Raw genomic sequence first — 14,241 nt, forward strand, 5'->3', positions numbered from 1 at the left:
TAAAGAGAAAACAATTCGCTTTTACAAGAGTGGGAGCAATTTGGAAGGCTGCTGTATTTGGTCATGGATATCAGCTCTGGGCAGATGTCTTCACACACTAGTTTAATCAGCACTGCGCAGCTTGCCTGAGCCTCTGCTCAGTTATCAGATCTTCCTTTCCTAGGTTCGGAAACTCCAAGAGACGCTTTATAGCCAAAAATTCCGAAGTCTCTTCAACTTGCATCACTAAAATTCATGTTTACTATAGGTTTTGGAGTCAAATTTTCTCAACTTATTTACCAACAAGGAAAAACATCTTACTTTTAATGTAAAAGTAATTTTTTCATGGAATAGAAATCATCATTATTTTATTATTTTAAAAATTATATTGTCTCTATAGAATTAGTTCTTATTTTAAAATGGCTCTAATATTTACCTCCTAAATGGAAAAGAATATTAGATAACATTCAAAAAACAAAAAGAAAGACTTTTGCAGTTAATTATATTTGCAAAAACTCATCAATTCAGATCCTCTAAAGTTATTTGTCTTTTAACTCTGTTTGAAAAATTATGTATTATACAATTTTTAAACCTATAATAAAAAATGTTAAACTCTATTTTTCCATGCTATTACCTTCTCTCACTCTATCATTTTTATTTTATTATTTTTCTGTTTTATTTGGTGTAATACATTGAATAAAAAAAACCCAAAACCCATGATATTTTCTTTATACAGTGAACTATTTAATTGAAATAGAAAGAAAGCTTGAGATAATGGAAGGTACATTGTTTTTGAACCTGAAGTGTCTAATTTGAAGACTTCATGCCAGCATTTATTAATCAGGTGATCATTGGAAATTTTTTACATTTTATTAAGTATATAATGGAGATAGCAATGACTAATCTATCTATTCCAGAGAATTGTTTTATGACTCAATTTAGATGGTTGTTTAAAAAGCACTTTGCATTTAAATTTAACAAAAAGAATTATTGTTAACTGATGTGAATAATGCTAACCTCATGTATTCCAATTACTTCAAGTCATAATTTTATTTTGAATCATTAATTTTTAAAATAAGAATGTAAAGAATAATTGTCAATATATCATTAGAAAATCTTACTTAAATTTTAGAAGTTGTTAATTTTATAGTGGAGACAAGTTTTCCAAAATTTTTATTTTCATTTGCAAGTTCAAATGTAATCATTGGCAACATATTTTCTTCAAATGAGTTACTTTTTTCATTTTTGAGAACATGTCTATTAAATAAGACATTTTTAAGACTCAAAAATCTATAGTTTTTTAAACTTTTTTTGAAATAAAAAGGATATTTCATGTAAAAAATGTCCAATGTGCAACTCAAACAATTGTGTAATTGCTTTTTTCAAATCAGCCATTATGTATCAGTATAAATAGATATTAAAAAGATGTACCTATGGTTCAAGATTTAATAAACTTAAAAATTGTTTCTCTTTTTAAAAAAAATGCTTGATGTTTCCATCCACTAATAATTATCTCTGAGCACTGCAACCCTGAAGGAAACTAACTGTATAAACTTAATCTTAATATTATAAAAACAACATGTTTGGTGACATGGTCCCACTCAGGGTAAAAAGAGTTTAACTAAAAAATATTCTTTCCCATTAGAATAAAGGAGATTAGGAGTCAAGTGCTAAGACTAAACATATTATTTCCTTTATGGTAATATATATTACTAAACTATAAAATTTAATTCTTATACTTCAGGAACCAGATTAGAAGAATATTAATGAAAGTCCTGTTTAACATCTAAATATATTTCAGTCATAGAAACTTGAGTAGATTATCTGTGACAAGGCTTCATTTCATCACTAAAAATTGTTTTATATCCAAATATACCACAAATCTTGCTTTTACCCATTATCTACTCCTCCTCTGCCATTCTTTGTTGAATGTGGAAATGATCTGAATTGTTTTTTATAACATTGCTTTTATTATATAACTTATTATTTTGTCAAGACACAAAGACTACTTCTAATTTATTTACTTTTTCAATAAATCATTATTGAGCATTTCTATGGGCAAAGAATTTTAATAGGCATTGGGAATATAAAGATGAATAAAATAAGATACCTAGTTTCAAGTTCACAAACTAGAGGGCCCATATAAAACTTGTAAACCATGATGCAAGAAAGAATGCAAACTATACTAAATAGAAGCTCAAGAAATGTTTTATAGAGACATAGAAAAAAATATGTTTATTTCTGTTCCAGTAGTTAAGGCAGGGGCTTTCATTGCAGAGATAGAATTTTATGTGACTCCCTTTAGATTCAAAGAATAAATGAAGGAAACTCTGTGAGTCTTCACCTTATTTTCTTTGGATCCTATGGTTAATCAACCTCTGAGGACATTTTCTAAGTTCACAGAGATAGAATGGCTAAGCATTTCACTTAGCATCAATGCATAGAAAAAAATAAACACAGCAGCAACAAACACACTGAAACCATAAATATAGATATTGATATAAATATAATACTTAATGAGTATATATTTTATATTATTTTATATCATGTCTGAATGAGGTAGATTGGAACATGTATACTTCCTTGATCTCTTTCCTCCTCAGACTATAAAGAATTGGGTTAGAGAACAGTGATAATACTGCAAACACTAGGCTAATGACCAGAAAGAAAGAGTACTTGGCAGAGAAATGCAGGTATGTTGAGGCCATACTTCCTCAATGATGCAAACATAGCTCAAAACCACAGCATTATATTTGCAATGATCTCCACAGCATGTATGATATCGACAACCTAGATTAAAACAATTATATTTGCGTCCATATATGTCAGATTCAAGATGAGATCAAAGTTGCAGATGATACTCTTAACTCGATTTGGACTACAAAACCCAAGCAGTATCAGGGAGTGGTGTGAAGAAACCACAAAAGTAACCACATACAGTTAGCTGAATGTAGAGCTGAGGTATCATTTTTGTTGAGTAAGAGAAGTAGCTACAGATGGCCAGGTATCTATACATAGTCATGGTAATAAGCAGGGAAACTACAGAAAATGCAAGGCAATCAAAGAAATACATAGGCAAAAGACAATCAGCCAGAGAAATGGTCTTCTGCTCACTGACTAGATTGGAGAGTATTTTTGAGTTGATGATTGCGGTATACCAGATCTCCAGGAAGAAGAAGCCACTGATGAAGAAATGCATGAGGTGTGGAGGTAAAAATCCAGTTTGACAGAAAAGATGTTAAGGGCCCAAGTGATGATGAATAGGCAAATTAGAAGCAAGAGTATAAAAATAAGTATCCATCTTGGTGCAGATAAGAAAAGCCAGTAAATATAAGTTCAATCACTGCTGTCTAGCTTTTATTTGTCATCTTCTCAGCTGTTGAGCAAAACAAACAAACAAACAAATAAATAATAAATAAAAGATAGATATGAGAGAGAGAGAGAGAGATACTGGACAACTAGTTTAGAGAATTAATTGGATAATCAATTAATTCATTTATTATATTTTTCATTTGTTCATTCAAATATTTGATGAGAGCTTTCTATGTTCCACATGCTCTGCAATATGTTTGGATGAGAGGCTTAACTAAGAACCAACATTCTAAATATGTAAGTTGCTTTATTTTTCCCTTGTTAGCTACATCATAAGATTTGCTTATATAGTCAATTGCCTCTGTAACCCAAGAACACACTTTTATACTTAGCAGAAAATTTTCCCTTTACATTTTCTTTTTGTTTATAAAAAAATATATTCTTTACTTTTCTTCCCCTCTAAAATAGCCTCTCTCAGACTCAAAAAAAAAAAAAATCAGAGATCAGCTCAAATACTGCCTTCCATGAATGATTTTAGTTAGATTAAGTTACTCTCTCTGAGATAACTACTGATACTACCACAGCAATTAATTTTTCACTTTCTATATCATGGCTAATATTATGATAACATATCTGCTTCTCCAATTACTTTGTATACTCTGTTTTAACATGATGTTTTTCACTAATAAGTGCTCAGTAAATATGGATGGAAATGAATTTTATTGAAAGTAGAGAGATAAATAGCTTATGGTAGAGCAGTTTAGATTCATAACTATGGCAACTTTGACTTTAATTCTGAAAACTGAGGAAAGTTTGTCTTCTCCCTTTTTCTTGGGATAAGTGCAATACATTTTTTTTTTAGGTAGGTAGGTACATTGAGCAAGCAAATAACATGGAGAAAAAGAAAGACAAATTGAAGTTAGAGGAAATGCTTAACTACTTGATCTCTGATATATTTTAGAACAAAGTAGGGAATAAATAAATAGATATATAAAAAACAAATGCCTTATACCAGTTAATGGAGGAGCTCTCTTTCCAGTCCTTTAGGCTAAATTCCTTAAAATCAATCTTGTCTCCTCTCTCTCTCGCACCTCACATTCAATCATTAAGCAAATTAGTCAGTGATACCTTCACAATATATGCAGAATCTATTTATTAAAACATTTGTACTGCTACCCTGGTCTGAGTCATCAACCTTTACCTGGATTTTTGCAATAACATCCAATGTTTCCTTTCAATCTATTCTCAACATCAAAATAAGAGAAATCTTACTTCACTCCAATGGTCTTTTAGTTCTCATGTAATCTGGTGCCACAGTGAGTTTTTTAACTTCATTGTCTAGTTTTTCATATCCACTACCATCACTCTATGCACATACCGCCTGGAATGTCCTTACCTCATAGCTGTTGTACTTCCATTCCCTCTACCTAGAATATTCTTCCTTGAAATGTGTCCAGAAATTTCTTTCCTGAACTTGTGCTGGCCATTACTCAAATATTACCTGGTGAGGGATGCCACACTTAATTACCCTATTTAAGATTAATCACACCTAGTCCCCAAAGTCCTTATCCCCTAACCATACCTTACTTTTTTTCTCTTCCTATCTCCTTTTATTCTCTTAAATATGTAATTATATTTTATTCAGGTATTATCTAACATCTATAACTAAAATAAATTCTGTCTTTTTAGGGGTATAGTTTTATATGTAATGCATAGAACCGTAATTGGGACAAAGTTGGCAAGTAAGGCTTTATTTAGAATTACAAAATATGTACCTTCTCTACTTCATTCAGGTTGCTGTTGCATATAGAGCAAGTTCCTTCAAAAGTCCAAGACAAAGATAATTCAAAGTCCTTTTGACTGATGTGAAGTTATAATTGGGTAAACATACTCTCATATTATAAAGGAAAAGTGATGAAAATGTTAATGGTATCAGGCTATGAAGATATGCAAATGTATAGGTCAGACTAGTAAATAAGAGAAGAAATCCTGAGTTTAGGAGTGTAATATCTAAGAATTTTATAAATTCTAAGCATTACAATGATCAACATTTTGAAGAAACTTAGAATTCAAAATGGGTTTGTCAAGATGGTACGGTAGGTAAATGTCATGTTAGCTTCTGCTCACAAGCACATAAAAATGACAGCTAAACTACAGAAAAATCATCATTGAAAATTGCCTGAAGTCTACCTGAGCAGAAGCCCTATAACTAAGAATATGCAGAAGAAGCCACATCAAGAATGGTAGGAGGGACAGAGACATGAAAGAGGCTGGCCCTCCACCCATTAGAGGCAGTTAAAACTTGGGCAGGATATTCCTTCTGCAGAGGTCCTCTCCTGAGGAATAAGGGGTCCCAGACCCACATCAAGCACATCAGCCAGGATGTCAGTGCTGGGAAAGGAAGTCCTTGTAACTTGCTGTGAAAACCAGTGGAGGTTGTTGCTAAGTGAGATGAAGGGCGGCTGGAGTTGCCAGATGTCCCTCTGAAAGGGCCATGCGTGGACTCACAGATTTATTCACACTGAGCTTCAGTATTGAGGCAGCAGCTCAAAAGGCACTGGGCAATATGAGAAGGAGCTGAGTTATCTGACTTAAGGGCAAGGATTGAAGGGTTGGCTTTCTCCTAGGCAGAAATGCTGGCAGAAGCTGTCATTCCTTTGTCGAGCCCTGCCCCCACCTAGTCTATACTTGTAGGTGTGTGCTGTATCTGAGTCTCCAACAACACAGCTCATATTATTTATTAGTCCTGGTGATTCGCTGAGATCCTGACCCATCCTACTTGAGGGCCCACCCAAGCCACTTCCAGTGCTTTTCCATTCAAATAGCCTGTCTTGGTTCATGCTACAGAATTTCCCAAAATCTCTCAAAGGTTCACGATCCCCAGACAAGCAGCATCTGGCCTCCCTGTGCTCTGTATCTCTTGATAATCATCTCCAAGGCTAGCACAGGCTGAGGCTGACTTTCGTTTGCAGCTTAGCTTCTCCCAAGCAACCCCAGACTTGGTTTGAACCAAAGCACCTCCCAAAAGCCTCCAGGGACAAGACACTTAATGGTCAGTTTCAAATCACATCAGAGCACCACCTGACCACCTCCACAAACTACACACCCAAAGGACAGACTCAGCTGGAACCAGAGCCTCACTAAAGTAAATTCTTCTCTGAGGGGTCAGTCCATAAGTGTTGTTGTGGTGAGACAGGTATGTAATTTGAAGTCTGCACTCATTTTGGTTACTTATTCTATTATTTGTCAACCCTGTGATCTTAAAAAAGTCTTTTTGCCTCTATTTTTTTATCTTCATAATGAATATAATAATATTAACTGTGCAAGTTTTTTTATAAAGATTAAGTAAGGTAATCCTATGAAAACTTGCTTTCTAAGCCATAGTTTTTATTAAAACCAGGTCCAATCATTCAAGTCCATATGAATAAGAGTGTTTTGTATGAGTGTTTGTGTATGTGTGTGCACTGTACAACCTATAAAGTGAAAAAGTAAGCTTATTTTAAATATTTATTCCACTCACACAGAAAAATATACATAAACAAATCTTTTTCTCATGATGTTTGGCTAAAGCCATTTTTTTTTACCTACTCAAAGTGTTTGCACCTTCTCTCACAGAAGATGAAGCTACAGTTGGAGATTTTTTCTCTTCGATCTATGGTACTACTTTGAGATATCTGACATCAGGCTCCATATTTACAACTATCCAGAACTCTCTTTTGTTTTCTGATACATGGGTTAGAATATACACCCCACCAAAGATTTCTTAGCAGTAATGAGTAAATTAATTTTCCCTACTGAAATTTTCTTCCAGACTCTCTGGAAATTTTGAATATAAAAACTAAACAAAAGAGTCTATTCCTTTTTAGATTATTTAAGAAAAAGATTTGACTTGCATTTAGAGATGCTATTCTAAATGAGCCTCTACTTCCCTCATTCAGTCCCTAGGTCACACCAAAGTCTAGGTTTTGAAAAGGTGGGAAAGAGTAAAAGATAAAGATGTGAAAGAAAACTGGGGACAAAATACAGGAGATTAAATAACAAGGATGACCAAAGAAAGAACAATTTCTTGCCTTGGTCTTTCATTTTCTTTGCAAACTATGCAAATGCCTAATCCATTTTCCTTTGTTACAATTCTGGATTATGTGATTCTGGATATTAAAATACTTTGTGCCCATGCTATTGCACTATTTACCACATTTTCTCTGCACAGAGTAGATAATTTTTTTAAGTTTCTTGAAGAAATAAGTGAGAGATCTCATCCCACTCTACTTGTAGGCACACCTGAGCCACTTATGGTGGCCTTCCCATATGAACAGCTTATAGTGGCTCATGTGCAGGCTTTCATAAAATCTCCCAAAGGTTCACAGAATCTAATGAAGCAGCATCTGGCCTCAGTATGCCCCAACTATCTTGCTGAAAAGTCCCAGGCCCAGCACTAGAGGTAACCAATCTTGATTTGTGGCTTGGCCTCCCCAGGCACCATCAAACCCAGTGCAGGTGGCAGCCATCTGAAAATTCCTTGATGACTAATGCTAGGTGGTTCTAAGCAGGGCACAGGATCTAGCTACACTTGGTATGTAGTGGCATCTTTCCTACAAGGCCTCAAGGCTGGCATGGCTGGTGGCCAATTTCAGAATGAGTCAAGGCATCACTTGGGGCTGCATATGAAGACTACTCACCTAAAGGCAGTCTGGACAGGCACTAGAGCCCTACTAAAGCACATTCTGCTCTTTAGGGTAATCTTGTACACAACAGCTCTTCTACTATAGTTACTAACCAGTCCTCACAAGCAATCATCCCAAGTGTCAATCACTCACATTAATGTGGAGATAGCAACCAAAGCTCGACTGTGAAAGGAGGGCACAGAGACCCATATAAAAAACAATCAGAAGCACCTAGCTCAGGTGACCAGAGAACCTCCACCCTAGGCCCCATAGAACATCAACTAAGGCCACTCTACTAAGACTGGGAAACATAGCAGCCCTACCTAATACCTGGAAACAAACACAGGAAGACAGCCAAATGAGAACACAAAAAACAAACAAACAACAACAAAAAAAGCATGTCCCAAATGAAACATAAATACAAAGCTCCAGAAAAAAAAAAACTAAACAAAATGGAGACAAGCAATCTGCCAGATGTAGATTTAAAGACACCGGTTATAAGGATACTACATGATCTTGGTGAGAATTTCTACAAAGAGACAGAAAATGTTAAAATGGAGATAGAAACTTTAAAAAGAACCAGACAGAAATGAACAATACAATAACTGAAATAAAGAAAACCTTAGTAGAAATAAATAACAGATTAGATAAAGTGGAGGATCAAATCAGAAATTTCAAAGATAAGGTAGCAGAAAACATCCAATCAAAACAGCAGCAAGAAAAAGAATCCCCCCCCCCAACACACACACACAAATGAGGATAGTTTAAGGGGTATTTGGAACAACATTAGTTGTACTAAGATTTGCCTGATAGGGGTACCAGTAAGGGAAGAGAGAGAGCAAGGAAATGAAAACCTATTTAAAAAATAATTACTAAAAACGTCCTTAAGCCAGTGAAGGAAATAGACATACAAGCCCCAAAAGTACAGAGAGTATGAAACAAGATGAATCCAAACAGGCCCACTCCAGGACACGTCATAATTAAAATTCCAAAGTTTAATGACAAAGAGAGAATCTTAAGAGAAAAGCATTTAGTTACCTACAAAGGAGCTTCCATAAGATTGTCAATTGATTCCTTAACAAAAATTTTGCAGGCCTAAAATTGGTAGAAAATATTTAAAGTGATGAAAAACAAGGACTTACAACCAACATTACTCTACCCAGCAAAGCTATTATTTAGAAAGACAGATAAAGAGCTTCCCAGACAAGAGAAAGCTAAAGGAATTCATCATTACCAAGCCAGTATTACAGGAAATGTTAGAGGGACTTCTTTAAAAAGAAAAAGAAAAACATGTAAATAATAAAATGGCAATAACTATATATCTAACAACAATTTCTTTAAATATCAATGGATTAAATGCTCCAATCAAAAGATACAGTGGTCGAATGGTTAAGAAAACGAGACCCTTACATATGCTGCCTAAAAGAGACTCGCTTCATATTGAAAGACACACACAGACTGAAACTAAAGGATTGAAATAAAAGATGTTTCTTGAAAATGAAACAAAAGAAAAAAGAAAAAAATACTTTAAAGCAAAGGCTATAGCAAGAGACAAAGAAGGACTTAGTATTCTCACTTCTGGGATTTATCTGAAGAAACCTAAAATGCTACCTTGAAGGGGGACATGTCAATTCTTATGTTCATTGCAACATTATCTACAACAGTCAAGATATAGAAGCAAACTGGGTGTTTATCAGTAGATGATTGGATCAAAAAGAGGTGGTACATATATAACATAATATTACTCAGTCTTGAAAAGAATGAAACCTTGCCATTTGCAACAGTATAGATGAATCGAGAGGGTATTGTGCTGGTGGGGTAAGTGAGACAGAGAAAGACAAATATCAATATGTGAAATCTAGAGAAGAGGATAAACAAACATCAGAAACAAACTCATAGATACAGAAAGCATTTTGATGGTTGTCAGATTGGGGTGTGGGCGATAGATGAAAGGGGAGAGAATTAAGGGGTACAAATTGGTATTTACAAAATAATCATGGAGATGCATAGAGAATAGTCAGTAGTACTATAATAAGTATGTAGGATGTCAGACGTGTACTGGATTTATTGGGGTGATCACTTCATAAGTTATATAATGTCAAATCACTGTGTTGTACACCTGAAACTAATATATTATGTATGTCAACTATAACTGAAAAAAAATTAAAAAGTAAAAGTTTTTTTTTTTAAAGAAATAAATAAAGTTTGTGTGTGATTACAAAGATCACACTGATGTAATAACTAACACAGTTCCTGGAAGTCAAAGTAATTCTGATACACATTTAGAGCAAAGCACTCTATCAAGATTTTCCTATAAAATTATATGTGAGTGTATTTTCCTATTTACAGCACCAACTTATGCTGTAGGATTTGATTCATTAAAAAACATCTTTCTGGGGGAGAAGACTGCTAAATGGAAGATGTCCGGTGGGCAGATGAATGGCTTTAAATGAATGGGTTTTCTGTTATGCATCCGTACAAAGTGGTTACATAAGACCTCAACACAGGATTGTGGAGAGTAGTTTCAGTTTGTGGAAATGTATTCAGCTATGTGAAAAAAAATTAGCTTAGCAGAAAGGACAAATGGTAGAAATTGAAACCAATCAGTTACAAAATGACTTGTTAATTGACCTCTGTGGTACAACATTGCTATGTCATATGCAAAAGACCTTTTACCTACTCCTATAGGGAAGAATTTATAAGTTTTAAGACAGGAAGTCAATGCAGTGTAAATGCAGGACCCTGTAGAGTTCAACACACTAGCATTTTTTAGTATGAAGAGGAAAGATGTTGTTGATGAGAAACAACCATGGGAATGAACAAGAGAGACTCTCTCTTGTCCCGACCCGCGGGACTTGTTATTTGGTGGGGGCGAGGGAGACCCAGCCTGTAAGGAAAAATGGGCGGAGAAAGAGGAGCGGAGGCAAGACAGTATTCTGATCAAGCCTCGAATTTTATTTTGCAAAGCAGCTATATTTATACAGCAAGAACAAAGGGGGGCAGGCAAAAGGGACTTGTCACAATATAATTGGTGTTCAGCTGGTGCTGTGGGGAAGGGGCAGTGGAAGGAAAGAAGATGAAAGGGGGTACTGGTCATGTGCTAATAAGCAAAGATAAAAGAAGTTCTAACAGGAAGTCTGTGGCCGGCCAGTCTCTGGAATGTTGGTGTCAAGGGCTGCCATTTGTCTTCTTTATCTTCTGTTCTTGTGAGGCCCAAGCCCAGCAGTTTTATCCTTAACCCTTAAGGGCCCGTTTAGGTTGTGGCGCCCCTAACACTCTCTTAACCTTCACATAGTTGTAAAATTTGGTAATTAAAATACTTTATGAAAATAAATTAATATTAACTACCATCATGTAAGACACTTTTATTTTTAACCACTGAAAATAATCAAGAAATACTTTTTCCTTAATGTTTTCTTGAGTGTAGTACTATAATAGAAATTCAATGCTAAGAAACATTTTTATGCATCTTTGAGCATATAATTTAATCTAGATTACATATTTTTCTCTATTAATAACTAATCTGTTTATAGTATCAGCAACATTTGGCAATTTTTTTTCAGATATTATCTGTGGTTCATCTGTTCACTGTTTCTAAAAATAAAAATATTTCTACAAGAAAAAAATCATACGTTAAATAAGAAAGGAGAGTGACTTAATTTGTTTTTTAAATAGAAGTGCTTAATTAATTGGTCTGTATTTGTTCTTATCCAATTGTCAGAAAATCTAGAAATATACAAGGTTGAATAATAATATTGTGCCCCCTCCTTTAATCTAGCAGACTAGATTTATGAGTGGGATTGAATCTTAAAAAGAGTTGCCACAGTATAACTTAATAAATATTTGGTTAGCAGATGGGCACCAATGACAGCAGTATGAAGAATGGGGCAAGTATAGTAAACATCAGTGCAATGCCTCTATTTAAAACTGGTGGGTAAGTGGTATTGAAACACAAGTACATGAATGATACACTGCTGAAGACTATTAGTAAGATGGTAAAATGGTCTGCACAAGTAGAAAAAGCCTTTTGCCAACCCTCAGCAGGGGGATTCCTCAGGATCACAGTGACGATCCTTATATAGAACAGGGTGATGATCAGGCTGGTAATGATGATGGCCACAGCATGGATTATATCCTCAGTCAGAATCATAGATTTGTCTGTAGAGGCCAAGCTCAGCACAAGGACCAAGATACAGAAGATCTAATGGATTTGGTTGGGTCCACAGAAAGGCACTGTTGAAATCGTTAAAATCTCAGGAAGCAGGATGAGGAAGCCAAAGATGCAGGAGCCTGCAGAGAGTTAAGCACAGAGCCAAGGGGTCACAACCATTTGATAGTGAAGAGGGTTGCAGATGGCCATGGCGATCAGCAAGATAGCTTCTGAATTTCCCAGTGAATGGAAGAAGTATATCTGCAAGAAGCAGCCTGTAGTAGAGATGGTCTTCTTTTCACTAATGAGATTGGAGAGCATCTTGGGAATGGTGACTGTAGTGTACCAGATCTCCAGAAAGGAAAAGATACTGATGAAATTATACATGGGATTGTGGAGATGTGTATCCAGTCTTACAGCAAAGACGATCAGTAAATTCCCAATGACGATAAAGGTATAGATAAAAAGTAAAGGAAAGAAGTGTAACAGACTATCATCCTGGATCTGAGGAAAGCCAGTAAAGATAAATTCAGTCACTGTTGATAGGTTTCTACTCTCCATATCCCCAACAGAGCTACCTGCAAATGAAGAAGAAATATACCATCTCACAATGAGGTGGAGAGGAAAATAAGATGTACAGCTAAATAACTGGAATGAGTAACAAGGAATAACTTTAAAGTTTTATTTTTTCCCTAATTTCACACTAATGTACATATTAACCAATATTATTTTTTCTCACTCCTGTAGAAGCACAATTACAGAAATAGATATCTCCAAATGTTTTTATTAGTATAAAAATTAGTATAATTTTAACTTAATCTCTAATTTAAGTATTTGTATTAATAAGTTATATACATGTACTATAATATGATATAATAATTCAAATATATGTGTAGATTACATAATAATAAATTTAAAAAGTAAGGAGCATGGATAAAAAATCAACATAATAGAAGTTATGTCATTTTCTTTTCCCACCCAATTGCACCATCTTGCACATTCTTCTTTGGAGATCTTTGTACTAGGGCATTAGAATGTAAACCTGGGGTTTACACTGAAATCCCAATTAAGCCTGCTAACACTTATATGTGTTTTTGCATATTACTTAATCATTTGGTCTCAAGTACTCATTTGTGAAATGAGGTTAAAAATAGTATCTATCTAATAAGGATGTGGTTGGATCAAGTAAATACCTGCAAAAGACTTAAACATTACCTGATAGAGTAATAAAATCCACTCATTACATCTCTCCTTTTATAACACTTGCTGTATACTTTCTATACTACTGTTCCTCTAAAGCTTTTCTGACCAAGTTAAGCAATGCCCTGCCTGTCAATTACTAATGAAAACTATTCAACTCTCTCTGGCACTAGAAGCAGTTCAATATCCCTACTTGAAGCTTTCCTCCTCTGCTCTGCAATTCCATTTTCAATAGAACTGACCCCTAGTGGCTCTCAGAGGTGTTTATGACTTTTACTTTTACTTCTGTTTCACTTATTTATATATATATTCTTATTCTCACTCTTATTTTTCCTCTTCTCTCTTGTATTAACTTGGCTGCTTTTAAAAAACTCTTTCCCAAGTGTTTATTTTCCCCATGCTCCCATCATCAATTCTAACCTCTATAATTCTATATGTTCCCATAGAGATCCTATCTACTTATAAGAGATTTCAAATATCACTACTTCCAAATATTGTTCTCCAGCCAAGCTCTTTCATAAGCTCCAAGCCAATATATCTGATTCTGAACTCTCTCTAGCTTCACCTCCTGGCAATCCCCAAATCTATTCCCTGTAATCCCAATGTTCATACTGTTTTATAAAATTTTGGTACTTTCACATGTGTGTTACTTCCTCTGACTGGAATGTAGCATGTTTTTACTTCCTATATCCCCTCTCCTGACACAAAAGCAATATAAAATACTTGTTAATAGTCTGTATGCCCAAAACAAATTTCCAGGATTTAAATGCTCTTCACTGCTTACAAACCCTGTGACTTAAGTCAAGTTATTTAGCCTTTCTATGGCTTTAATTCCCTATTTGTAAGATGGAGAAAATATTAATACTGGAGCATAAGGTTTTGAGAATGGCTGAATATATTATAACAATAATAACATAGTAGCTATGGTACTTGCTG

The 14,241-nt window shown here is 34.7% G+C and overlaps 1 protein-coding gene across 1 annotated transcript; it reads right to left on the reverse strand.

Annotated features, from left to right (window-relative positions):
- Nucleotides 1–2,513: 2,513 nt before the first annotated feature.
- Nucleotides 2,514–12,708, reverse strand: LOC107502767 (olfactory receptor 6K3-like). Its single transcript, XM_036235196.1, is given in 2 exon segments — nt 2,514–2,601; nt 11,834–12,708. Coding segments are annotated over 2 exon segments (921 nt in total). The 5' UTR covers nt 12,667–12,708.
- Between the last annotated feature and the right edge of the window lie 1,533 nt (nt 12,709–14,241).

The sequence above is a fragment of the Rousettus aegyptiacus genome, unplaced genomic scaffold, assembly GCF_014176215.1.
Source record: "Rousettus aegyptiacus isolate mRouAeg1 unplaced genomic scaffold, mRouAeg1.p scaffold_m13_p_17, whole genome shotgun sequence".
In the NCBI taxonomy this organism is placed as follows: domain Eukaryota; kingdom Metazoa; phylum Chordata; class Mammalia; order Chiroptera; family Pteropodidae; genus Rousettus; species Rousettus aegyptiacus.